The sequence below is a fragment of the Oryzias latipes genome, chromosome 11, assembly GCF_002234675.1.
Source record: "Oryzias latipes chromosome 11, ASM223467v1".
NCBI classification, from domain to species: domain Eukaryota; kingdom Metazoa; phylum Chordata; class Actinopteri; order Beloniformes; family Adrianichthyidae; genus Oryzias; species Oryzias latipes.
This window is the reverse complement of record NC_019869.2, coordinates 11,492,703-11,520,485: the sequence shown is the minus strand read 5'-3', so window position 1 is coordinate 11,520,485 and position 27,783 is coordinate 11,492,703. Positions and strand designations below refer to the sequence as shown.

The 27,783-nt window shown below is 41.6% G+C and overlaps 2 protein-coding genes across 4 annotated transcripts; one reads left to right on the top strand and one right to left on the bottom strand.

Moving 5' to 3' along the window:
• Window positions 1-4,558: 4,558 nt before the first annotated feature.
• tril (TLR4 interactor with leucine rich repeats) lies at window positions 4,559-7,618 on the top strand. The gene has a single exon (XM_004074019.4). The coding sequence runs from the start codon at window positions 4,816-4,818 to the stop codon at window positions 7,192-7,194; it is 2,379 nt and encodes a 792-aa protein (XP_004074067.1). The 5' UTR covers window positions 4,559-4,815; the 3' UTR covers window positions 7,195-7,618.
• A 612-nt stretch (window positions 7,619-8,230) lies between these two features.
• Window positions 8,231-26,246, bottom strand: LOC101173798 (cyclic AMP-responsive element-binding protein 5). 3 transcript variants are annotated; one of them, XM_011480879.3, is made up of 11 exons: window positions 26,158-26,245; window positions 24,227-24,293; window positions 23,223-23,316; window positions 21,376-21,485; window positions 20,868-21,082; window positions 16,325-16,451; window positions 16,125-16,196; window positions 9,959-10,270; window positions 9,630-9,884; window positions 9,441-9,549; window positions 8,231-9,009 (listed from the first exon to the last, which is right to left on the bottom strand). In XM_011480879.3, the coding sequence occupies exons 2-11, from the start codon at window positions 24,278-24,280 to the stop codon at window positions 8,873-8,875; spliced, it is 1,485 nt and encodes a 494-aa protein (XP_011479181.1). In that variant the 5' UTR covers window positions 24,281-24,293; window positions 26,158-26,245; the 3' UTR covers window positions 8,231-8,872. The 3 variants fall into 3 exon arrangements, with proteins under 3 accessions (XP_011479181.1, XP_011479182.1, XP_023815639.1); XM_011480880.3 differs by lacking the exon at window positions 26,158-26,245 and adding an exon at window positions 25,798-26,151; XM_023959871.1 differs by lacking the exon at window positions 9,959-10,270 and having other exon boundaries at window positions 26,158-26,246.
• Window positions 26,247-27,783: the final 1,537 nt, after the last annotated feature.

Below are 27,783 nucleotides of genomic sequence, written 5' to 3'. Positions count from 1 at the left end.
GGGTCGCCACAGCGAACAAGTCGCATGGTAAACTTGGCAATGTTTTATGCCTTCCTGACACAACCCTCTCAAAGCAACCGGGCTTGGCACCGGCACTGAAGTAGAGAAGGGAACAGGGAGCAGCCCGGATTCGAACCCAGTTTTCACGGACAGAAGGCGCCGCAAACCAGCACAAGCTAAACCGGCTCCCTTAAATAAAACTTAAGTAAGTAGAAAGTTTAAAAAAAGAGTAAACTGACTCAAACTTCACTTAAGTCATTTTGATTTAATTTTAGTTAGTTAGATTTGCAAACTTCTTGGACACAGGGTGTCTTATTTTGTAAGGTATTTTTTTTACTGTACTGTGAAAAAAAGGGTTATCTTGTGTTTAGTGAACAAAACACTCACTCAGTGGTTCCCCTTCAGCCAATTGGAACTGACCCGATTTGATGGAGCAAGTTTGTGATTGGAAGTCTTTTTGTTTGCGTCACGAGTACATAAAAAGAGAAACTAACAATGTTTGACAGAAACCAATTTTTTAATTCCCTAATTGAATTTATACCTTTTTATCAACATAATCTTGTTCATATTTGAAAGTATGAAACGATAATGCTTTACTCTTAGTACAAGATCGATTTTTCAATACATATCTGTATCCTTTACACCCCTAAAAATGACTTTTTCTTTTAAAATATAGGATTGTTTAGTTTGAAAAACAGGAGTGTAGTATTTAGTGCTTGGATACAAACTACTTTTTATATACTTTTCTGTCAAATCTTTCTTTAAATGTACAACCAAGATGGTCTTTTTTTTCTGTTAGAAACAAATACAAACCGTGAACATTTTTTCTCTAATTCAAGTTATGCTCTTTCGACTGTTTAGAAAATGGAAAAGTAGTCCCGTTCCTATGCTCTTACGCTTTAACATTAGACACATGTGCATCTGTAGGTTGGTGTGATGATGTGGATATTTCGCCTTCTCAGACAGTCTGACACTCCAGCACAGATTATTAGGTCAGCCTTGTTGGGAGCAGGAGAAGTTTCGATGTAATTTGTTCTCAGAAGAGCCAAACGTTCCAGCAACTTTGAAAATCTGGGTCAACGCCAGAAAAACGCTTTTCCCTTCAGCTCTACTGTCTGTCCTCTCTTTGCCGTCATGTTTTTTCGTTCTTCGCTGCTTACACTAATGTGTGATTTACTTTATTACCATGAGAAGATCTCATGAACCTCATTTTGAATGAAATGATATCAGCTACTGTTCCTCCTGATGTCACAGGAATAGCCAGTTGACCTGTGCATTTCCTTTACCTTCAAACTCCACCAGGCAGAACAAATGTTCAGTCCCATGAACTAGATCTCTAAGTGGTTTCCCAGGATGAGAGTTTGTCCTCAAGAGTGGCCAAATTATGGGATGGATGGGGATGCAGAGAGAGAAGAAAATGGCTTCATACAGAGATGGATTTCCCCATGAGTGGCGTTACTCTGTCTCTCACTGTAAAGTCTGATGATATCTACCGAAAGGTATGCATGAGAACGAGGCCACGCATTGAAGGAGTGAGTGTTGACAAAACCAGAAGTTGCAAAGGTCATTGTTCAAATGGAAACCACTGTGAGTCAGTTCTTTTACATTTGTGCTTAAAGGCCCACTTCAATGAAAATGGTGTTTTTAACAAGTTCTTGTAGCATTTTACTGATGATGGAGGACATATGTAAAGAAAATTAAGCTCAACTTTCTGAGTATTTATTGAAATTGCTGTGAATCAGGAGCAGACGAAAAAATTCTGTTGGAAAATGTCTGAAGCAGTCATGTAGGTGGTACAATCAGCTGATACATCCACCTGTAGACGAATACATCCCGTATTCGTTTTCCTCATCTGAGCTGACATCTGGCTCAGAACTGTACGGCTGGATGGCTCCAATATTGACTTACCATTTTTGTTGCACCAGTTGGAATTGTGAGGGGCTGTAAGCTAGTGGGAGACTGTGTAAACGTGCCCACAACTCAGAGGTAAATTTCTAATGAAATCCTGCCTCTCCAGAAACCATGTTCTAGAAAAACAACACAGTTTTCTTGATTTTATCTCAAACCAGAATCACCATAATTAAAAGACCACTAGGGAACGCTTTTCCAATAGATCTAAAGATGGTCAGGGTGGGACTTTAAAAGTATTGTTTATACATTTTTGTTTTATTTGTTTCAAAATAAAGTGCAAAAATCCTGATCTGGTTGTAAATTGGAACTGAAAAAACCATATGAAGCAGAAACGCTCAAATGATGGAATTAATTAAACGTGTTTGCTGATAATGAAATACAGAGATAAAGCCATTAAATGTTTTCTTATCAGTAAATGTGTGAATGTCAAAGAAATGTGTTAGAAGAAAACTCACATGATAAACTGAACTTTTGTACCCAAATGAATAGTTTATTATTTAATGAATGAGATTTTCCTCTGCAGGTCACCAGATATCCTCACTGTTATGGTGTTTATCAGCCCCTTCAACTGTTGTCTATGACATAATCCCATAAACATGACCAGTGTATGATTTCTGATCAACTATTACTGGAACCCAGTAACCCAGAGAAACTTCCAGGAGTAGTGTCAAACTGAGCTGCTATACGGCAACATTCTTAATCTTTGAATAGAAATATAAATGTTATCCTAAAATAAGTCATGTTACTGTTTTCATTGTTGTTAGAATAAGGAATAAAAAGGAAAAACAAAACAATTCTTAACGTTTCTCCTCTAAAGCCTTGGGCTTTGAGAATTTTTGTGCAGTTATGCTGAATCCATTTATTTTATGTCATGCTGACAGGGAAAGATGTAGAAATCCAGGTGTTTGAACCTTGGTTGGTCGTTATCGATTGACTTTGGGATGGTTTATTTTTCTAAATCCAGCTGTTGGACTCTTGATCATAACTTCTCACTCGTTCTCCGCACAGTTGTTTGATTGATGAGACTCTAGGTTATAATTTTATTGTGCCCTGAAAAAAAGCTAAACATCTTCAGTAAAAACAAGCCAGATTTTTGTTCTCTTTTCATACATTTTTAGTATTTTTCTGCCTTGTTTGATGTCCGTTGTTGGCCTTGTTGACTTTTTTCATTCTTTTTTGGCTTATTTAAGTAATGATGGGCCCTTTTTGGGTGGAGTTTGCATGTTCTCTTCATGCACCTGTGGGTTTCCTTCAGATTTTCCTCCCACAGTCCAAAAACATGTTTCACAGGTTAACTGGTGATTTTTAAATAGCCTGTTATAGTGTGAATGTGTTTGTGGTCGTTTCTGTGCAATGAACTGGCAGTACGAGGATTGTGCTCTAGTTTGGATTTTTTAAATATTTCTTTAATTCTTATATTCTGTTTTCAAGTTTTCCCTTTCAGTCACACCAGGTTTACTTTTCCAACTACCCACAGCTGTCTTGATTTGTGTTAACCCCTTGACGCCCAAATTTATTTCCAGCTTAAAAAGAAATCACTTGTTTATTTTTTTGCTTTCAAGTAGAAGTTAAATTTAGGTAATTTTGGAGCCAAAGTGGTTTGATGCATCAATAGTTGTCAAGGGGTTTATGATCCCCGGTGCACATAAGTGTCTGGTGTTCAGTCTTCTACAACAGACCACATGCTTTGTCCCCTTTTTGGTTCTCTCCTTGGTTTGTGGGTTTTCTTCATGTTTAACCCTTGTGCTATCATAGGCACTTTAACATTGGGAGTTGGCTCATCTAGACCCACTAGACAGTGCTCTGAACCTTCATTTGTGATCTTCATTGGTGTCCATGGATTACACGAAATCTTTCCACCTTTGTCATGGTAGGGAGAACACGTCAATGTAAGGGTGGGGTCATCTAAGATAGCACAAGGGTTACACTTTTAACCTTTGAGTTTCTGCTGCACACACCTGCTCTCCAGCATAGTGGTTGCTACACCACCATCTCTTGACAGGAAACCACTCCACCTTCCCCCAGTGGCTGGGATAGGCTCCAACATCCCCATGACCCTATAGAAAATGGATGGATGGATCTTTGATTAAAAAAACATAATTTCTCATTCTGATGTAGGAATAGTTATTTTGATGTTAGCAGATTCATTTAAAAACGTTTTTATCGTTTGTAGTCTTTACTAGAAAATCTTATTAATGAAATTTGGATTCAAGTTTTGTCCGCGCCATATAAGCTTTTGATAAATTAGATTATGTAAACATTTACATGATCACATCCCTAATTGGGTTATAAAAAGTTTGTGTTTAACCTGGTGCACATCCTCTACCGCAGAAAAACAGCCTCCGCTGTGTGTATTAACAGCTACTATAAACAGAGCTCAGCGGAACTCGTTCCATTAATGGTTTGCACCAAAAAAAAGGAAGAACAAGCAAATATTCTCTTGGGATTCCGTGGGAAGAATGTCTTCCTGTTTGTATTCATTCCACGAATCCGAACCTCATGTCAGACCCCCGAAGGCCGCGGGAGCGCGCCCTTAAACTCACAAAACGGCTTTGAAAACCCATGAAGGCGCGCGCAAAGTTCTAATGCGTGCGCATCTGGTTCAGGCGGGGTTGCGAGGGAGGGACTTCATTATGAGTGCTCCTTTGTGCACGCGCGTGTGACCGTGCTCTAATGCGCAACAGATGCGCATTTGGAGAGATGGAGGACTTCGCACACACAACATCCGCGGAGGAATAATTAAATTTTCTGTGAGCTGCTGCTTGGTGATGGAACAATGCAGGTGAAGCCTCTCGCCGACCGTCATGGAAGCGTAATGATATGGAGGAATCTGCGTCCAGCATGACAGAGGAGAAGGGCGACTGCACCTGAACAGCAGAAGCAACTGCTGTGATCTCCTTGGGAATGGATACTAACGCTTTCCTGGTGTGTTTTTGCTTCTTCCTGCTGTCGCCGAATGTGTTTTCATCTTCACTGGCGATGAACTTCTGTCTGGAGCGCTGTGAATGCCAGCCTCCACAGCGCGCCATGTGCGCAAACCGAGGGCTGCGCACTGTGCCACAACCCGCAGCAGAGGCGTCTAACTACACACTGTCCTTAAACCTCGGAGGAAACTTCATCACCAACATCTCTGCCCTTGATTTCACGCGGTACAATAACCTTATAAGGCTAAATTTACAGTACAACCAGGTGGCAACGGTTCATCCAAACGCTTTTGAGAAACTGACCAGGTTGGAGGAGCTTTATCTGGGACACAATCTCTTATCAGCTCTACCAGTTGGGACTTTACAGCCCCTGAAGAAATTAACCGTTCTCTATGGAAACAATAATGCCATCAAGAAAATCACCCCTAACCTGTTCACCCACTTGCACAATCTGGTTAAATTGCGTCTGGATGGTAACTTCCTAGAAGTCCTTCAGGACTCTGTTTTTGAAAGTTTGACGAGTCTCCATTTTTTGCATCTGGAGCACAACAAAGTGCAGCACATCCACAGAAAGGCTTTCTCCAAACTGACCAGCCTTCGCTATCTAAACCTGGCCCACAACAAGCAGTCAGGCTTGCCTACCCTTACTTTCTCCCACCTCAGAGCTCTCACCACATTGCTGCTGTCTGAAAATGAAATCCAATACATTGGAAACCATGTCTTCCAAAACCTGCAAAAGCTATCTAAGCTTTCCCTTAGCAACAACCGAATCTCTCAGATGGACAGCGAAGCCTTGAAGGGGCTGTTGAGCCTCAGGGAGCTTCTGATTGATGGCAACGACTTGGCGGAAATCCCTGCTGGTCTTCTGGACCCTTTGAAGCGCATTGAGGAGCTAGACTTGAGCAGCAACAGGATTTCCCACATAGATTCTTTGGCTTTTTCCAAACTAAAGCACTTAAAAGTGTTAAAGCTCAAGAACAATTTCCTTACCAGTCTGTCTGGGGGCAATTTTGCCCTCAACAAGGTACTTTTTGACTTGGATCTCCAGGGCAACAACTGGACGTGTGACTGCCGTTTGAATGAGCTGAAAAGATGGATGGCTGCTGTGCAATCTCAGGGTAAACTTTTGACTGTTTTTCTGCAATGTCGTTACCCGGCAACTCTGAGGGGGAAGTATTTGGACTATGTGAACAGCTCCCAGCTGCAGTCCCTCGGGAACCTGAGCCATTTGTGCAAAAGTGAAGCTGGGCCAGAGGAGAGCCGGGGAGGAGGTGTCGTTTTGAAGATGGAGGAAACAGGGAGAGGAGATCTACATGGAGCCATGGTTGGAGAATGGAGAGGAAGAGCAAATAAAACAGAAGTTGGTGAAAGAGACAATTGGAGACCATGGAGAAGGGAAAGAGTGATGAGGACAAGGGGGGAGGAGAAAAGGAAAAGAGAAAGAGGAGTCCAAGGAGACCAAAGCGGCATTGAGATGATAGAAAACTCATACGTGCTGAAAGGAAAGAAACCAAAAAACTCAAAACATGGCACAGGAAGGCGTAAATTGAAGGTTCCTTCCAAATCTGATCCAACAGCAGACCCTGGCCTCTTCACCAACTCCTCTGTCCCGTCAGGAGGAACCTTTGATCTTCTAAGATCAGATCAGCATGAAATTGCAGATCCATGTGTGTTCAATCACCATTTCATCTACAACGTTTCAGTGGCACATATAACCTCTAGTACTGTAACTGTCTTTTGGACCACCAGGGATCATCATCACTCCGTACAAACACCCAGGACGAGCCGAGAAGTCCACTACCGTGTGATGTTTGACAGATTCGGCACCGCAGATCGTTTCCCCCGCTATGTTTATACCCAAGGAACGGCTCGCTCTGTGACCCTTCGAGAGCTAAGCGCAGGAGTGACCTACATGGTTTGTGTGGAAGGGGTGGTTGGAGGATCGGTGTGCCAAGTCGCGCCCCGGGACCACTGTGCTGGACTGGTCACTCTTTCTGAGGGGATAAACCGGGGAGCCATGCTGACGTCAGATCTCCAGCTGGTGACACTCGCAACGCTTGCAGGAAATGCTCTGCTGCTGCTGGTCATCGGTGGGGTCTGGTTGGGCCGCTTCCTCAGGAAGAGGCTGCGGAGGAGGAAGTCTGCCGTCCACGTGCGCCACATGTATTCAACCAGGAGACCGTTTCGCCCAGCCATGGCGACAGCATCCGTTTCTGCTGACTTCACCACTTACCAGAGCAGCCGACCAGCACGGCTTTCTCCAATCGAGGAGGGGGATCTCATTGAGTTTCCCTGCGACCGTTTTCTGGACAGCTGCAGTGTCCACAGAGGCAGCGACATGCAGAGATTCACCGACTGAAACAATGAACTTTTGACTCATGCAGCAGTGTCATGTGACACGCACTAATTTGAACACAAGAACCGAGCAGCTTCTTCAGCTGAGCTCATGATGGCCTTTTCAGACTGGCGAGGAAGTGCAATTTCCCTGACGTCCCTTTCCTGCTTTGTCCCTTTCCTCTTTCATTTCCTCCCACCTGCAGGTGTTTGAAAAACAAACATTAGGACTGGAAGTGAGCATATTTCAATGATGTACCACGAATTTCAACTACGGTGCTAATACTGAATTCACAGACATCATATTGTTTCATGGTTTTAATAAAAAAGTAATGATGGCTGCTGATTGGCAGATAAAAGGAATATTTGTAACGCATTATGTTTTATACTTTTGTATGGAGTTTTGTATCTTTTTGGAAACAAGTAAAAATCCCCTTTAATGTGATCAATTGATCCCTTTCGGTCAGTTTTGTGCTCCAGAAGATGCTGCTATCACCATGGTTACTGAGGATCTCATGCAAGGCACTTATTCTAAAGGGGAAGAGAGTGTTTCCAAAGAAGGAAGGAAAAAGTATTAACCGCTTTACAGAAACTACAAACATCTGTTTTACAGTATTTTTCTCCCTTATAAAAAAATAATCAAATTGAACATAACTGATAGATGGTAACATTTTGAACATGAAGCCATAAATCTAGATGTTGCAGTGGTTGTGATGCCTGTGCGTAAGGATGAGGTCTGTTAACGGTTAAGCAAGTGTCTGAATTGCCAGGGTGGAACGCTCCACAAATCACACTCACAGACCAGAACGTGCACATAACTACACAAAATCAGGAAAAAAAGTGACAAATTTTCTTAAATTTTGCCCTTAATTTGAGAATTTAATGATTTTTCAAAACTTGTGATTGAAAAGTTTTATTGAGCACTCATGACACCACACTAGACACTAGATGGCAGAGCAGACCACATTCTGAGTGCACATTTATTGTGAAAGGTATTTTTCTCAAAACCTGCTTCAAAACAAACACAACTTGAGTTTCACACACACAAAAATCCCAACACATTACCAGAATATCTCTTTTTATTTCAGTATTACATTTACAGCGATTGTCCACATCTTTACAGTACAAAAAAAATATTTAAGTGTAAATGTTTCGACTGGGGTTTGAATCGAAGTGCAATACAAAGTTTTTGAGTGAATCAAAATTACAAATTACAAAAGTGTACCTGTCAGGAAACACTGTACAGTCGGCATTTTTTTAATCAAATGGCTTCTTAAATGGGTTTTGTTTTATTTACACGACCATAAAGTCACAGAAATTTAAATATATCATTTGATAGTCATTTATTCTAGTCAAAACAAATACATTATTTATTGCAAAACTTCCTTTGCTTCAATTAAAAAGGCACCAGGTGCATTCTTGCAGCTGCTCAGTTAGTTATACAGACTCATAAAGACCTTTTGTTTTTAAAATTAGTGCAAGACAAAGAACAAGATGGCTGGCAGGTAATGCTTAAAGCGATGTAAACAAAACAAAAATAACCTGCTACTTTGTGCATCTAGTTGCAACCATCACAGTTTTTAAAAAAGGCTCACAAAGTGGGACCTGATGTGAAGAAATATGAAATCTGGGCTTTTCTCTGATCAAAAAGTTTGATAGTCAGTGTTCTCAATAATTATGAGACTCAGTCTGTGCGTGAAAGTTTAATGTCCCGGCTGGGGGCCGCGGCCGGTGTCGCCTCCAGCCGTCGAGGAGGTGGAAATGCTGTTGTGTTGGATTGCCTGCATGCGAGACCCAGGACCTGCAGGGGTGGGACTTCCTCCTGGACTCACCCCTGCAGCTGGACACAGAAAGAGCTGTCAAAGTCACTGACAACGCCCTGGTTGTCCCTTCTTGGAGTGAGTTTGTGTTGTGTGTTTCAAATGGTATAAAAAAAGAAAAATGTCTGTTTTTGTTCTTTGTTGCACCTAAGGCATCAGTTTTAAGGTGCAATATTTTTAAAGTTAAAGTTGTTCCAGAGCATTTTACTGCCATTTGGCAGCATGATTGGTCAAATATAGGATAAAGGTTGTAGTTGGAGGGAGCAGGAATCAAATGCACTGCTTACATTTGGACACTGTGACATGTTTGGTGTTCAGAGATGTGCTTTGTCAAAACCTTCCATTATGTGTCCATTGGCATATTTCAGGTATAATGGCGTTGAATCGTTTTTAGAGGCTTATAGATTCAGAAATGCTGGTGGGGAGTTGTAGAGAAGTGGGGGTTACTCACGGGGGTACCCCTGTGCCTCTCTCTGCCTGGCGGTGACAGGACAGTCCTTGTGGGTAAGCAGGATCTGCTTCAGCTGCCCCACCTCTGACTTCAGCGATGTCACCTCGTTCTGGAGACCCAGAAAAAACACTTTCAGCATCATTGAAGTCTCCAGTGGGAACACTCGGCTGCGTTCGGGCCGCCTCCCACCTGTAGCTGCAGGTTTGTGTGCGTCAGCTCCTCAGCCTTCTTCTCCAGCGACGACACCCACAGTTTCCTCTTTTGCCGGCAGCGGGTGGCTGCAGCCCGGTTCCTTTCCAGAAACTTCTGCCGTCGCTCATCCGGGTCCTGTTCGACGCTCCGTCTGCGGCGGTTGCCTCCTCCACCACTGCTGCAGCTCCCTGCTGCTTGCACTGCATGCTGGGAGTGCGGTGAGAGTTGCATCTGTTGTGCAAGTGGGGATAACTGCAAAAAAAACCAAAAATGAGTTTTCCAGAAAGCATTTACTCAACTCAGGTACTTTGTTCTTTTGGCTGCACCTGCGGTGCGGTGGACAGTGGAGGGGCGGGCGGTGAGCCTTGGTGCACATGTGCAGGCGGTGAATGGTGAGCGTGGGGTACGTTCACTGACTGATGAAGCTGGTGGCGTTGATGAGGCGGAGCATGACATCGCTGCTGATATGGGAGGGGTGGAGCTGAAAGCTGGGGATGATGAGGGAGGTGATGGTGGTGTTGTAAGGGAGGGGCCTGGTGGCGGTGTGACATCATCTCCATCATGTGACCCATGTGGTTGACGGGGGGGATTCCTGGGAGCTGCTGTTGGTAATGGTGCCCCACCATCTGTTTGACTCTCTTTGTGTAAAGATAGAAAATACATCAACTAAATACAAATGGTTTTTAAGTCTAATCTTACAGTTTCACACTGCAAAAACTAATCTTAAAGAGTTAAAAAGATTCTTCTTTAAGGAAAAAAATCTTTCTATCTCAACAAAGTTTTTTAACAGCAAAATTATCTTAGTTTGGGAAAACTGTCTTTTTAGTGACTGGAATGTTTTTCTTCAAATAGGAGATCTTAGAAAGACTATTTACTTATTTTTATTTTTTACTTATTTGGAGGAAATCTGCTGATAGGGTAATCGTTTTTGATTTTTTTCTATGGAGCCTGTTTTTGCAGAGCAGCTTTGTGCAGCAGACCTTCTAAATGCAGTTTTCTGCAACACGTAGCACAAATCTGACAAAAATAACACGGGCAAGTAATTCTACATCTCAGCTAACCCAACAGAGCTGCACGGTGGCCCAGCACATCGGTGCATGCGTGGGTTCTCTCCGGAGACTCCGGCTTCCTCCAAGCATCCAAAAATATGCTTCATAGGTTAATTGGTTCCTCTGAATTGTCCAAAGTGTGAGAGTGCATGGGTGTGTGATTGTGGCCCTGTTACAGACTGGCGTCCTGTCCAGGACGTCCTGCCCAGCCTCCACCCACAAGTGGCCAGGATAGGCCCCAGCAGAACAGTGACCCCGAAAGGGATAAACGGATTAGAAGATGAATGAATGAACTAACCCAACAAAAATTGACAGATTAGTAATGTTTTTACTCAAATTTGCAGGAGAAACATGAGAACGATGTATACAATCAAGAAAGTATTTGGAAGTTGAAAAATGAAAGAATTAGCTTGAGTTTAATGTCAATCTGTACCATTTCAAAGTAAAAAAACGGAACTTTTCTCTATCAAACTGTCAAAATAAACATTATGTAAACATGCAAAGGTTTAAATTATGGTTTAATCTCCCCGCATGTCATCTAGACTCCAAAACTCTGTTTTAGTGTAGGATTTTGACCTTAGCCACACATTTAAAGAATTTAAAGCCTTACACTTCCATTATGGGGGGGGGTTTAGAAAATCCAAGTATTCTTAAACTCTGGTTCCATTTACGTTTTTACCTACAGTGCTGCATTTAAGAAGATCTTTTCATTTTGGCTTTGTAATTTTTCCCTTTAAGTCAACTTAGCTTATAACACTGGAAACAAGGGACTCGGATGAGAATTTGTTGAATAAAATAGAATTTGTTTAACCTTTTCACGCCGTATGTACTGTTTAAACCAGAACTTCACTTAATTTAAATTAACATTGAAAAGGGAACCTGTATAGAAATTGAACAAAAATCTAAAATAACTACTAATGTATTCTTCCTTTATTAACTGTCATTGATGAATCACATAGAAACAAAAAACCTTTTCAGTGATTCTATTTTGACTTAATCTAAAAGTACTTCAAATTTCACTTAGACGTTAGCATGTAATAACTTCCTTAGGACTTAAGTCTTTTGACCTAAAAGGGTTAATAAATTCCCCAAACTAAAGATAAAACAGAAGAAGTGAACGATGACAGCTGAAGGAACTGTTTCCTCTGTGTGGTTTTTTCACGAATGTAGTTTAAATTTGAAGGATTAAAAGCTCGCAGTGAGGTTTAGCCTTCCAAATGTCTAAAGTTAGTCGATGAGGAACAGAAAGCACGAAAGAAAGGGAAGAGTAAAGAAATGTGTTTTCTTTTCTGAATGACTGAGCCACACCGTTCAGTTTTTATCCCTCTAGAGTTTCTGCTGTGCCTTTGGTGCATTTGTGTTTTGGGGAACAGGCAGATCAGCAACCTGAGGCCCCGGCGCCACACGTCTTTTATCACGTCATTGATGGTCTTTGGCTTTGAAGAAAAATGCTAAAAGATTGAATACATAATAGGTTTGTTAGTTAAGTTGTGTCATGTACTTTTAGACTTTTAAAATGAGGTGATATAACAAGTAAAAATGATTCTTTTTTTGACCACTGCTGACGTTTGACTAAGTGAGAGCTTTACCCTTCTTCTAAAATGCCCTTGTGTCAGATAACTAATCAAATTGATGAAGTTTAAGTTTATTATTAGAATAAGTCCAAACTCATATTCTTACCTTCTGTCAATTTGCTGTTTGGAGACAAAGTTCTTAAAGTATGGTTGCAAATCTGCTGCAGCAGAATCTAATTTATTTTGAAAAGAATTTGTATGTGCTGCTGTAAAAAGTAAAAAAATTGAAATATAAAAGGGTTGTCATTTAATTATTGTAAATATTTAAAAGCTGCTTTTAATAAATTAATGGATTAATAGCCATAAAAATCTAAATGAAGTGTATTTTGCTCATTAGCGAGGTGGGGCTTTGCGGCTCTAAGAAACTGGACCAAATGGCTCTTTTAGCTTTTAAAGGTTCCAGACCCCTGAGCTAGGGGCATTAAACTTTTTTTTCCTCAGGATCGGTTCCCGCTCTGCCCACCCCCTGTGTGTTGACGTGTCCTTGGGCAGGACACTGAACTCCACATTACTCCCAGTGGCGTGGTTAGCGCCTTGCATGGCAGCTCTGCCACCATCGGTGCATGAATGAGTATGAATGTGTGAATGGAGTGTAATTTAACCCCTGCACGATGTTGGAGGGCACCATATAAGCGTATGCTCCATCCAGCATGAAGACCATACTCGCAGTATAAAAGTTTCTTTTGTTTCGTCCCATTTTTTTTTTTTTGCTGCAAGTCTGTTGACCACAGCATGAATTGTTCTTGGCGGTGCAACCCTTTAGCACACAGACAGTCTGCTTTAGATAAAATAAGTTGCTGAAGTAAGTTTAATTGAATAAAATTCAGCTTATGTACACATAACGAATGGAGAGAAGTATTACAGATAAAGGAGATAGCTGTGCATGCTCTTAACACGTTCTTCTGGTATTTATAATAAGGGAGGACATAAATAAAGAAGATTAAGCTTAAAATTGCATTTCTGAGTATTTCTTTATTCAAATTGTTGATAATAAGGACCAGAGGAAAAACTGTCCTTTGAAAAAGATTGTAGGTGTGATGTAGGAGCTAAAAGCTTCCTCCTCCGCTCCATTCTGATGCATCTACTCGATAACAAATAGATCCACGTATGTCTTTGTTTTACTGGTCTATAGCTGGCATCTGGCTCAATACTCTACGGCTGGTGAGGGGCTGTAAGCTAGCAGGAGAGAGTGTAAACGGATGGGTGATGGGAAGTGGGGACAAGCTTACTCTGCACTAACAATTGCACAACTCAAGAGGTGAATTTCTACTGAACTAGTGCCGCTTTGCAGCAACGAAAACCAGACAGGTTTTTTGGTGGTCAAAAGCAGACAAAAAGTAAAATATTTAGATTTTTGGAGAGAAAAAGTAAGAAAGAACTAATTCAAATAAGCTGTAAACTGAGAAAGCAGTAACATGCTTTGTGTCAGACCTGAAATATTAAAGTATAATTTCTCTCTGCAGGTATTCTCTGTAGTCCATCATTACAACGGCAAAGACAACTGCTGATAAAAAGAAAAACGCACTCCAGTGGAAATGCTGCAGCTTGATAACTTCACACTTTATCTTTCCGATGTGTCACCTGACTAAATCGACGGTCCGCTCTAAATTAGACCTCATCTCACCTTTCATCTAACGCACTGCGCTGGAGAGGGAGGACATGTTTGGAACATGACATCACCCCTCCCGATTCCGCATCCCTGACAACATCGCTATCTGCTGGCTGTTACACAACATCTAAGAGAAGGAGCAGATTTCTGCCTCCACCCCCCCACCCCCACCCCGCCTTCACCCTGCAGCAGTGAAAAAAAAAAAGAGGGAGGCACATTTAGCGGGTGCCAAAGGATGAGGTCAGTGGGCTGTCTGTGCCAGCCAGCCTGCCCGTCAAACACATGCACAGCCACGTACACGAAGCAGGATAGGACATGAGTGTTTCAGCTCTGTTTACTACACAGAAACACCCCAACCCTGAGGCCCTGCATTACATCATGGGTCTCCTCTGTCTGGATGACACATCGGGTTGATATTTCTTGTCTGGAGGGATCCATGAATGAGGACAAAAACTGTATATGAAACACTGAGCCACTTGTCAAATGTTTACTTTTCCAGTTGAGCTAAGCATGGCGTTACTGTACGACTGAGGCATTTTAGCACACCTCCTTTGGTTTCAAAGGAGAAGGATTCGGTTTAACACGTTGGTACCTAATAGCACTGAATACATTTTTCAAAATAAAAGTTTTACAGCTGCTGCAGATCTATGGGCAGGATTCCAACTTTGATATGGTTGGCTGGTAAGGGATCAGTTGAAGAATAGAATCAATTATGTTTATAAAATGTGATCATAATTAGTTTATAAAGGAAATTCATTGAACTGTCTGAGTTGCCAGGTCTGAGAACAAAAGAGTCATACTTTAAAGTCTGACTCTGACAACCTTTTGATCTATTGGAACAGCGAGAGCGGCAGGAGTTCATTAGAAATTCGTAATTTGTGAGTGGGACCGGCGTGGAGTACGCTCACCCCCATCCCCTGTTACCGATACCTGAGAGCTCTCTATTTACATGGTCCCCTGCAAGCTTACAGCCCCTTATGCCCCAGCCGGCCATATTCCAGCTCAGACGAGGAAAACAAAGTCGTATATGGATCTAGTTGTCTCCCAATAGAATAGCGCCAGAATAGAGCGGAGCAGGGAGCTTGTGTCTCGCTAGCGTAGCTTCTAGTTCACTTATAAAATCTTTTTTAAACAGCATTTTTCCATCTGCTGTTAATTCACAACAACTAGAATACAGAAATACTCAGAATCAGCTTAATTTCCTTTATAAATGTCCTCCATCATCAGAAAAAGAACATGATAAAAACATCATTTTAATGGACTGTATTTCGTTGCATTAACTTGCATTAGCATGACTAATTATTGCAATACACCATAATGTGTTTTGTTTATGTTGAAATTTTGATTTAAAAACTATATCTTTGATTTATCAAAAGGGCTTAAAATGATGATTAGCATCCAGGTGGAGTCTCTTAGATGCACTTGATCAGGCCTGCTCATTCCTGGTCCTTGAGATCTACCAACCTGACTGTTTTCCAGATCTCCAGCTGGTAGCTGCTCATTAGCTCAATCAGATGCCCCCACATTCTGATTGAATGAACACACCTGGTCAAGGTAATCAGCAGCAAGCAGTGCAGGGAGAGCTGGAAAACAGGCAAGGTGGTAGATCTCGAGGATTAGGAAGGAGCAGGCCTGCACTAGATGAACTGATTATCAGTGAGAGTGATCCCAGTTTGCTTAGTTTTCAGCTTCCAGGAGTGTTAATACAAGAACAAGGGGGAAAGATTGCAAGAAGGAGGAGCTCAGCAACAAACACCTTCTGACAGATGATATCAAGATAGAAATAGTTTTTCACGGCTTGTGAAAAACTAAACATGGCATGTCAACACAAAATGCTATCTATCAAGCATGGCGGTAAAAGGATAATGATTTGTTATTTTTGGTTTCTAAGTCATTTAAAATCAAATTTGAGGCGAAAAACAATTTTTTTCTAATCAGGTCAGAGTAAGAGTATAAAATACAAAGCTGTTGCTTTGGTACCTGTTAGTCCTTTAAAAAAAGAACTTGAAATATATTGTAGCTTTGAGCTGTTACAAGCATAACCTTTGTAATTTTATTCATAAACTAAGCAAAGTCTTGTGTTGGGAACCTTCTTTCTGTCACTGTCAAATGTTTCTATCATCATTACAAAGTGAACCGATTGATGTGCGTTGTTTTGTTGGTTTAGTACACATAAGGCTCCCTTGCTTTACCTTATTCTCTAATATATCAGATTTTTCTTTGCAGCAATAACCAGAGACACTGTGTGACGGATTCATACCTGAGGTGAGGAGCTGGGGGGGTGATGTACAGGAGCCTGTATACTCATTGCACAAGACATCTGCTTTTCTACCTGAATAAGAGAAAACAGTCGCAGGAAAGAGCGTGAAAAATGTGTATGGAATGAAGCTGGAGACTTTAAAAAAATGAATGAACAAGTGCTGATTAGTTCTTTTGAAGTTGAGCATGACTAATCCTCACGTTCATTTGTTGAGCAGATGCTCCTTGCATGGCGGGGTCTGGGAGTGGTCCAGGTAAGGAACCTGTGAGGGGTTGTCTGTGGCGGTTCCGCATGTGAAGGTGGCAGGACAGCGCCCCAGAAACAGGTCTGTGGAAAAGAACATGTCAATGACGGCATGTATTCTCTTTTGTAGAAGACATTTACCACAAGTTTTAATGAAACGTTATGACGACAGCAAGATGGAGAGGAAAAAGACCCCAGAAGTCTCTGCGAAAAACTAGCGTGCGTCAATGCTCATTAGATTGGCGAATTCAGACCACAATGCATTGCATTTTGAAAGAAAATTTGTATGTACATTTATTTATATAAATCCTCTAGGTTTCCATCATAAGAACATGGTGGCTTCATAAATGGTCGTCCTAAAATGTTCATATTTATTGGGTTTTTACTTCAGGAAATAGGTGACGTCATATTTCCCAACTTCCCAATCGGTGCATGCCCACCACCTACACTTTGCATTGTAGCATTTCATTAAATAGCTCTAATATAAAACAGCAGCAGCTGGTTTCTTTTCTTCTGTCTCCAAAACTGCAAAAACTCTAGAACAACAGTGTATTTTTTCCCAATTTACTTTTCCAACATTTCCATTTTTTGCTTTAAGACAAAAGATCAAGTCAAATTGGTACATTAACATCATGCCACAACAAGAAAAACTGTCAACAAGTTTCATTTTTTACATATTTCTCATAAATGCAGCTAATAACATTTCTGGTTACGTCTCCCCCTTCATATAGAAATGTGTCTACTCAAACTTTCCTTTTATTTTTATATTTATATTTTTCACATTTTACTTTTTTTCTATGGTCACAGTTCTAATAAAAACGCTCTCATTGAAGGTAAAACAAAAAGTCTCTGAAGAGAAATGCAGCAAAGGTTTTCTACACCTTTGATTCATTTCATTGTTCAGGCAGCAGCAGGACTTTTGTCTGCTGCTTCCAACAATTGCAGCCCTTTCTGGGACATATGTACAGAAGACTAGATAAACCAAAGAGGCAGAAGTCGGTCAGTGGTGAGACTCAGCTCCAAACATCTGTCCTGGACCATGCAGGCCACAGCAGGACAGTAAGAACACAGCTAGTGGTCAGTTTGAGTGCCAGCTTGATCTAGACAACATGTTTGTCAGAGAAACCTACAAAGTCTTACTTAATGAACTGTGGGCAAGCTTTGACTGTTTCCTCCACTGTTTACGTCCGGTTTCCATAGCGACCCAGTTGCTGACTGCCTGGCAGCAGGCCCAGAAGAGCTGTTGTGGTTACTTTTAACAAACACGGTTTTGGGATGTGTGCACTTTGTTGCATCCAAAATGGGCAGCAAACTCCCTGAATCAGTGATGACATCATTGCTGATGACCTCAGCACAGCAGCGCAAGCCCACGCCGTCCGAGCGGACGAGAGCCAGAGCGGTTAGATCAGCACATGGCATCCCGGGTCTCTCCATCCCCCACTGTGAGCCCTCAGCTTCCCTCCAACTCCCCCTCAAGCTGTCTCTCTTCTCTCTATCAGTCCTCTCGTCATCATTACCCTCTTAGATCCCCGTAAATCTCCTTACATTACTTTAACCCAAAAAGTAGTTCTAATGAACTCTGAAGGAACTGTTCATTCAGAAACCACAAATTTCTGCATTAGTGTTTAAACATAGCTCATTCTAAGTCAAAACTATGCAAAAACAAAATGATTTTTTTATTAGCTTCAATGATCACATAACTACAAAAGAGTTTTAGGGCCACAAAAAAAGTAAGTAAAATTATGAGATTTAAAGCCGTAAATTCACTTCGATCCTTTCTTTCTCCTCGAAAGACAAGATCTCCAAGTCTGTGTGACGCTTCCATCTAAGGAGGAGCACTTTTTGGCATTTTCAACGTTCTAATATAACAGACTATTTTCATTTTTGTTGTTTTATGTTGAAATGAGACGTTTCATCTGGAGGAGAGGACATATCTATCACTGTTTACCTTCCGCTTTGATGATGTGCGCACGACAGGTTTATGGCATGAGGTGACAAATGGACTTCTGGGTATTTGATTGAGAAGGAAAATAAAGCAGCGACCATCTACACCCAAATGGGCTTCTGAGCTCCTTCTTCTACAATTTTTTTGTTTTTGACACCTATCCGGAAATAGAGCTTTACAAAAAGCTCCACATCTTTCATCTTAAAGCTAGGCTCCGATAAACAGAAAACCTTGCTGTAGCGAGTTAAATCTATTTCGACTTTAATCGCGACATTTCAAATTTTTTTCCTGTAAATGAGGAACAAAAATACATTTTTTTTCTCACCAGGGCCCTAAAACTCTGGCATAATTAACAGATGTTTTTGGAGTATGGAGGAATTTCTTAATGGAAAACCATTCAGGAGATCCAAACAGCAAAACAATTTCCTTTTTCCTGGTAACTGTTTAATTTTGATGTTTTAAATGGCCTTTATCATGCAAAATCATTCTTTTGAGCTTTTAAGGCTATTATAATGTTCATTCTTCACCAAGAGAAACCTCAAAGGGGTATTTTGATCCGTTCATGCATTTCTGAGTACTCCTCTAAAATCCTGCGCTCTGAGCACCAGCCCCTCCCAACCCACAAAAACGAGCTGTTTCTCACATTGTGACGTAGATCAGTGGTCCCCAACCTTTATAGCACCACAGGCCAGTTTGATGTCAGACAAAACTATCACAGACCGGCCTCTAAGACATTGCGGACCAATATTATTCCAATGCCACGATGATGGAGGCCGAGAGACAAGACAAGCTTTTATTTTGACACGCACAACGTTGTGCATCGCACAGGTGTCATCATCCTCGCCCCTTTTGTTTTTTACTCTTTTTGCTAGCTCCTAGGTTTCATTTTAGCAGTAACTTATCACGTGACCAAGAAGAGCGCCTTGCCCTGCGTCAAGAGTGACATAGACAGATGTAACAGAGAATCAGGCAATTTTTCAAAATAAAACATCTTTTAGATTCCTAAGTAAATAAAACAGAAGTAATGTAAGTAATTTTTTCTTTCTGTGCGGCCCGGTACCAAATGACCTGATACCGGTCCGCGGCCCGGGGTTGAGGACCGCTGACGTAGATAAGTGAGGAAAAGCCCCTTCCAGGAAGAGTCTGTACTGCCAGCTCCGCCTTCAGGCTAACACAGACACGCCCACTTTCTCCAAGGAGCTAATGATCGGCTAAACTCTTTTCTTACATATGAACAATATGCACATCTATCTTTGCAAAACTTTGGATGTGGTTTGTTTTCGTTAGCAAGACGCAGACACACTGCTGAGGTCAACTCCAGGTTGATGTCATTAAATGGGCGGCACCCACACGGGGAGAAAGGCGGAGTTCGAGTCACTTTACTTCCTAGTTGGAAAATAACTCATTAAAATAACAAACACTTCATAAAAAATGTGTTCTTTTGTGTGCAAAAGGTAATGCATTAGCATATATATATATATATATATATATATATATATATATATATATATATGGGTGACTATAAAAGGCTTAAGAACACATTCGCCCTTCACTATCATTTCAAACAGGAAGTGACGTATGCAGATGTGTTAAGACACAGGAATGAAACCCTGCAGGTTTTAAAAGTGAAACAATAAAAAGGTTTGAAGTTTGAAGGACTTTTGAAACAGATCCACTTCACAGAATAAGTATAAGCGTCTGGGGGGGGGGGCTGTCTGCAGAGGTCAGGGCCAGTCTATGGAAGCTGGTCAAGAAAAAGACAGGAACTCCTCTAATCTGACTCTTCAACTTGGTGATAACCAGGGAGCCATGGAGCTGGCCTGACACTGAGAGGCTCCAGTCTAGTTTAGCTTTCACAGACATAACAGAAGAGGAAGTCGGTGGTGAAGGGTCGGGGGGGGGGGCTTGTGGAGCCCTGGTTCTCTTTCCCCCCTCTGTCCATTTGGTTCCCAACATAAACTGACGTTTGATTTTCTTCCTCCTCGGATCATTAATGAGTTCATAAATGATGCAGAGGGAACTGCCAGTCAGCCCGGACAGAATGAATGATAACATGTTGAAAATCGCATCAGACAGGCGGAATGAAGGAGAGCTACAGGAAATGAAAAGCCGTGTGATGGACAAATAAATTAAAATAGACTCGTCCATGTGCATTCCAGGAATATGCATTCTATTCTAACCCTTTTTAGCCTAATATCTGACTTTGTGAGGACCGGTGGGCCTCGGTGGGAAGTTCGACGTGTCCGGAAGACTTTTTAGGCCAGGGGTGTAAAGCTACGTACCCACCGGGTATGTGACGTGGTTCAAGAACGCTCAAAACGGACGCCGTCCATACGTTGCTAGCAAATCCAAGTCCCCGATTGAAGCGGGACCTGGTTTTACTGCACCGTGCGTTCAATGCCCGCACCTTTTGTACGTAAAGCCCAAACTAACTGTCTTAAAAACATGTGCAGCTACGTGTGTACGTGAGGTTTTTTCGAACGCAAAAGCCCCAAACACGCATGGCTGAGCTATGTTTAACGTTGTTTCTAAAGGGTAAAGGGAATGCTGCTTACCCTGAATGCGTGAGAGAGGAAGAAGCCTGCGTGACGACAGACTCCGACTGAGAGGCGGAGGACCGAGCTTGTTGGGCCGCCAGGCTGCAGCTCATCATGGCGCCATGGCTCTGAGGGTGATGCAGGTGCTGTAGCAGCGGCTGGGGGTGCTGCAGCTGAAGCTGGGCTTTGACCGGGTGCTGGTTCATACAGGATGGCCCATTATGGGAGAGTGTCTGCAAAGAGCAGCAGGAACAGCTGGGACTCTTTGGAACTTCAATATGTGATGACAGCAGCACGTGTGTGTTTTACGATCTGAGGCTGTGATGACAGCGATGTCTGCCTGCGTGAGCATGTTGGTTTACCTGCTTATTTTATAGCACGTCTTGCTGTGATATAAATACAACAACAATAACACCTTCCTTACAAGCAACACAGCTCCCAAATGCAATCTTAGATATCTCATTTCATTGCCTGCTCTGAATCCTTCCATGAAAATGATCCTGAAGGTGTGCGTTTTCATAATTACTTGCTTCTCGTTCTCCTCCTTCTCCGCTTGAAGGAACTCCTCTTCGATCTCCTTGAAGAGACCGACCTCTTCACAGTTCTGCAAAAATCGGGTCGGCGTCGGCGTCTGGTCTGAGAACGTCACCAAAAAAGAGATTTCTGAAAAATCTGCAGAGATCTTCCTGCTGCATTTGCTTTATAAATCGCCAGCTTTTAATGCAGAAAGGAGAGACGAGCCTCATCTCAGCCGCGCGCTCTGATAACATCAGTCTGTCTTTGTGCGCCGTCTAAACACAGAGGGGGTCAGAGGTCATCGGGGCTCTTTGTTTTGACATGAGATTTCCTGCAGGAGGAGAGATATGCCGCAGGACAGGGAAACAGGCGGCGGGGCCCAGCGGGAGAGTCTGTAGGGGTTAGATCTCACGCTGATGTTTGCACCCAGACAGCTGTTTCTGCAATCATACACACGGCTGAGTTTGGACGGTCAGACTGAAGTCTGTTGATCACCCCAATTCAAGAAAAATTGGCAAAACCAGACGTTTTCAAATATTTGAAATGTCATGTGCAGCTGGATGAGTATAAAATAGTGTCTGCCAGACCCCTTATTTCTTTTCTTTTTTAATCAAATAGCTTCTTGTGTGTTCCAAATCGATGATAAATTGCTGTTTTGTACCAGAATGTGATGTTTTTAACCTTTTTTCAAATTTGATCACAACATTTATTTACAATCATAGACATAATAATGAAAAAAAAACATCACCAACCAATCAAAGTAAAAGAACATTTCAAATAGTTTTTCTTGATAAACATTTTGTAGGGAAAATGAAGTAAAAGAAATAACTAAGCAGGCAAAAAGGGCAGCAGTTTAGTTGTAAATTTAACATGATTTTAAATAACTAAAAGCAGAAATAAAGATCTTTTTTGAGGCCCTCTGCAAATCAGATAGGAGGGTACAGTACTCTCCTTGAGAACATATTCATCATATTCCATATCATCATCACTTTCCAAAACTTAATTCGAATTAAAAAATAGAATAGGCCCAGATGGTAGAAATTTTAGTGTTTAAACGCAGATTTTATGAAATTTGATGCGAATTAGAAGGAGCTAAATAATATTTTCTCCTAAAACTCACTAAATTAAATCACAAGGAAATATGTCAAAGATGAAAATTGGGTTTTTAAAATGATCTTGTGGCATTTTTCTGATGATAAACAACATCTATCAGGAAAATTATTGTTAAAATTTAATTTCTTAGTATTTCTTTATGCAATACGTTGTGAATCAAAATCCGACAAAAATACGTTGTCGGAAAAAGATGAAATATTTTTGATGTAGAAACTAAAACGGGCGGACCAAAAGCTCCCTGCTCCGCTCCATTCTGATTCATCCACTCTCAGACAAATAGATCCGTGTACGTCTCTGTTTTCCAGTCGTCTGGCTCAAAGCTAAACGGCTGGTTACCTCCAAAATTGCTCCCCGTCACTCATTACTTTTCCAAAAAACTTTCAATTTGGTGTGCGCTTGTGTAATAATTGAGAGAGGTGAACATGCTGGAAGTGGGATTGGGTTTTTTGCAGAACAAATCAGAGTGGGTCCCCGCTGTGGATGTCTCCTGAAACATGCTGCAACACGAGGCGCCGTGTTTCAGAGGGAACAAAGCACGGCTCAGGTTTATCTGATTTGATAGCGTGTACTGTATCGTCAGGATTTTTCAAAAAAGGTTTTCTTCACACAAGCGTGAGCTGAGCAGTTAGTTAGTAGATTAATTTGTGGAAGGGGGTGGGAGTGAGGGGGGGTATACTAATAACTGGAAAAAAAAGCCAACTAAGGACGACCTCAGCTGAAATGCTATTAGTGCAGCGCTCTCACCTGTAAAAGCTGTGTCCGTCTTTATGGAGGGGAACTTGAGAGTCATCTCATGCTTGTGTCTGTGGATGTTCAGATGCTCCTCCAGCTGGAAGCGCTGCAGACGGAGAATCACATGTGAAGATGTGTGCAGGAGCTGAACATACAATATGCTACACACCTCTAGCTTTATTTTGAATCTTTTCACTCCTAAATAACTGAAACCTTTTAGTTCTTTAGAGGCCTTACACTCCTATCATCATTTGTTGTTGACCTTTCAGCTTATCCTGTTAGGGGTCGCCGCAGCCAGTCAGCTTTCACTGATACGCACAAAAGGCAGAGATTGTGGTTACGCCGGATACCCTTCCTGACACAACCCTGTATTTTCAAGACACAGGGAGATCCAGATACACAGCGGCACTAAGGGTCTTGCCTTAGGACCCTCACTGGATTTAGGTCATTGCACGCCCAACGGAAGCGAACCTGGGTTTCATGCGAAACAGTCTACTGAGCGATCTGGCTCTATCGATCATCTTTAGTGAAACCGTTCACAATGATCTTTTAATTGGGACTATGCCGTTTTTAGTCAAAATCTTTAAAAAAATCTGTTTTTTTTCAAGGACGTAGTTTCTGTAGTTTATTAGGAAGTTATAAGTCGACTGTTGGTGCCGAACAACCCCGCCCCCCCTCCCTGTTGCTGGGAGCTCAGAACAGAAAGGCCCGCCCAGTGTTTTTTTTTTTTTACATCACAAATGTGACATTTTTCAAACTACTGCTCCTGATTCACACTAATTTGAGTAAAGAAATACTCAGAAATGCAATTTTAAGCTTAATTTTCGTCATATGTGTCCTTCATCATCAGAAAAATGCCACGTTAAAGACCCTAAAAACTCAATTTTCATCGGAGTGGGACTTAATTAGCCTTATAATCACATTTCTCGTCATTTAACCACTTCTTGTGACCTTTTAAAAATCATTTTTTACTCATTTTGGGCTTCAAAAAGCGGCTGGATAGATATCTTACTGACCTGTGAGCAGCCAGGAGCGCCGCACAAATAAGGCCTGTCCTGTTTGTCATTCATGTCATCCACAGGCCTGCATAAACAGAAGAAGGGTGAACAATATATCAGGCTCAGGCTTTTCCATTCCAATTCATTCAGCAGGAAATCTAGATATGCAAATATAAATCTCCACACAGACAATGCATGACAAATTCCATACCGGCTCTTCAATGAGGCAGCAGAATGTAACAGGATAGATGATGGATCTCTGACTCTGAGACACAACATCATCTTGGGGAAAATGATCCCCTCGCTGCCAGCAGGAGCACCACAGTCAGTTCTTATGAGAACATTGCTGTGCGCTCCAGGTATTTACTTTTATTACGACGAGTGCCGCAGTGAACACAATCAGTTTGTCTTTTCCTCCCAGCCTTTCATTATCTGTTACACGCGAGCACCGTATAGACGGCAAAGCCTCCCTGGACTGTGGTCCTCACTTTTTTCCTGGTTATTGTGTGCCGACCGTCTAAGAGCGACGCAGCGTTTTTCAGCCTGCAATTTGGCTTTCATCGCCATGTGGTTAATAATACGAAGGCGACGAAAGGCTGAGCGCTCGCTGAAGTCGCACGTCAAGTCCTCAGTGGATAAAGATATAAGCAGAGACGAAGAAGAGTAATGCAGAAGGGTTCAGTCCGGGCAGATGAAGATATGAAGCCGCTGATGGGGATTTCAGCTGCTCTGCTGCTCTGAAACTCATTGATGTCCATGGTTTTGCTGTGAGCGATCTGTCAACCAAATACGCTTCCATAAAGAAGACGCTAGGGGTCAAAAGGTCAGTGCCTGGCTGACGGAGGAAAACATGAGACTGAATTATTATTCTTGGTGGAGCGAAACTGCTTCTGACGGGAGAAAGCGGAGGAAGAAGGCAGGAGGAGCAAACACACGGGTGATGAGGAGGCGAAAGTGAGCGAAACGGAGGAGATGCAGAGTGAATGGAAGGCAGGAGAAAGGAGCAGGGGAGGGGAGGGCTGAGCGCTCCTCCTGACAGGTTTAAACCTGCCTCAGCCCCCATTTTCCAACCCCGGACGAATAGAGGTGACTTCATAGGTGAGTTTGTGCAAACGTGTAACAAACTACAACAAGTGAGCGTGTCTCCAAGGACGTGACTACTGATGCAAAGCAGGAGAAAACGTGTGAGAAACCAGCAAAAGCAACACGTATTTCACATTAAAGTTGAAATAATCTAATATTTTTGTTAGAATCATTGAAAAACTTTTTCAAAAGACTCTGACTTTAATCCTATTTTCCATAATCATCAACCAGCAGATTAGCAGACTCAGCACATTTCAAGAAGAGAAAAAAACAACCTTCTGTCAGATTGGGCACAATGTGACGTCATGCATAATTCCTACACAACATTAAACAGGATTAATGTCAGATTTACAGTTGTTAATAATTAAATGTATAATCTGTACCGCAACCAAATCTCCTCTTAAAAGAAGAAAAAAAAGGGGATTAAATGAAAACATTTTTTTTGTGTTTGTTTTTAACCATCATGCCTTGAGTCCTGATCCCCGGCTCCGACTGCAGCTACTTACGGTTTGCCAAAGTTTCCATATCTGATGACAGCGGCACCGAACCGGGCCGAACTCAATGAAGCGGCGCTTCAGCCTCAAATCATCCGCTTAGTTCCAACTTCCAAACTGCCCGTTTAAACTTAATAAACAACACCGGCTCCGCTTCACGAAAAGTGCTGTCACACACACCCCCAACAACAACAAGTGGGCACGAGCGCTCATCCGCGCGGGGGACTCAACCGGGACGCCTCGAAAAAGTTCACAGGGAGAGGAGAAGTGAATGAAAGCGAGAGACGCGCGAGGCGGACCGGCGGCTTGGAGCGGCGGAGGGAGACGGCGGGTCATGCGGCGCCTGTGAATGAAAAGCGGACGGAGTCTTACCAACAAGCGGAAAGGGACGAGCGGCGCTCCGCGGAGGAACCACGTTGGACTGGAGCGCGATTACAATACGATCTATTTACAGAAGCATTACATCACCCCCCTGTGACGTCACGTGGGATTCCTGAACTTCTAAATCATTGCGGTCTACTAAAAGGGGGGGGGGGGGGGGGGCAGCGTGCGGATCGAGCTGATACATAAACCCAGACACTCCAGCAGACATGCAGACCTAATTTTTTTTGTATAGATTTAACACATTTTAGTTATTTTAGTTTAGTTAACGAGTTATTTAAATGTAAGTAATTTCAACTTTCACAAACTTTAAAGAAAATCTTCACATAGTTAATTAAAAATCATTTTTCCTGTTATATTTTTTAGGCTGCAATCAAATAGGAAAATGTTCTGTTTGCACTTTTGAATGAAAATGATAGTTTTCTGTGAAACTTATCTCGGATGTTACCAGAGCAAGAAAGGTTAATATTATAACGTATATATATAATAATATATATAAGTTTTCCCCCTATAAGGCGGTGTGAGATTCTAAAGATGGGTTCTTCTGTCGATATTGTGACTAATGAGTCCCTCCAGTTCAAAAGGTCAACAAGTTTTCCTTTGTCAAACTCATTTCATAATAAGTTTGGCATCATATGGTGGAAAATCTTGTGATAGGCTATGTGGGTTTATTGTGGCATTTATCAGCCATGATTACAGCACTCTGACAGACAATGAATGAATAACCATTCAGGTTAAAAAAAAAAAAAAAAAAAAAAAAAAAAAACAACCGTTATGCAGAACATGTATTCTCTGTGATAAACTGATGTACTTTTTTTTTTTTTTTTTTTTTTTTACAAATTGTCACATTCATTTCGACAATATTGAATTTACATGACTTTTTTAGTACTTGGGGTAATGCTTCATAACTGCTTAACCCATAAGAACCCTTTTTCCTTAAATAAAAATTATGTGGGATATACCAAAGACTAAGTGGACCACAGATCACATTTCTGATGGTTTTCTGTTACAGAGATGCCGCCTTGGGTTCTTATGCGTTAATATGGTTAAAACGTATTTGTAAACCTCTAACTCAAGTCTGCAAAAAGGTTTAAAACATTGCAGTGTTTGTTATTTTGAACTTGAAAGTTTATTTTTCTTACCACAGATTTCCCTGTGGATTAAGTTAGATATTTTTGTTCTAAGTTAGATCACATTAGTATTGAGTGGAAATGGCGTTTTTTATTCATCATTTAGGTAAAAATAGAAACTTTTGTCATGGGTAGAATAGTGTTAACGAAGCCTGACAGATTCTCTATATTGTCACCATTTATAGCTTACTTTACATTAGCACATGTTAGAATATACAATGAAGTTTACATCAAAGTAATGTTAATGTGGCTTTTTCTTTTGGTGAGAGATAAAGGAGCAAGTAAGAGGAATTAAGCCAATAGACGCGTTTTTGTAGAACTGTGCTTAGTTTTTGTTGATCGTATACCAAACAGTTTGAAACAGTTATGCTAAAGTTGCACAAACAGTTAATAATTATTGACACAAAACAGAGTTTTTAGGACATTTTTTGATTTCAATTTAAATGACGAAAATGCTTAACTATGAGCTTGAATCATGTTTTTAAAA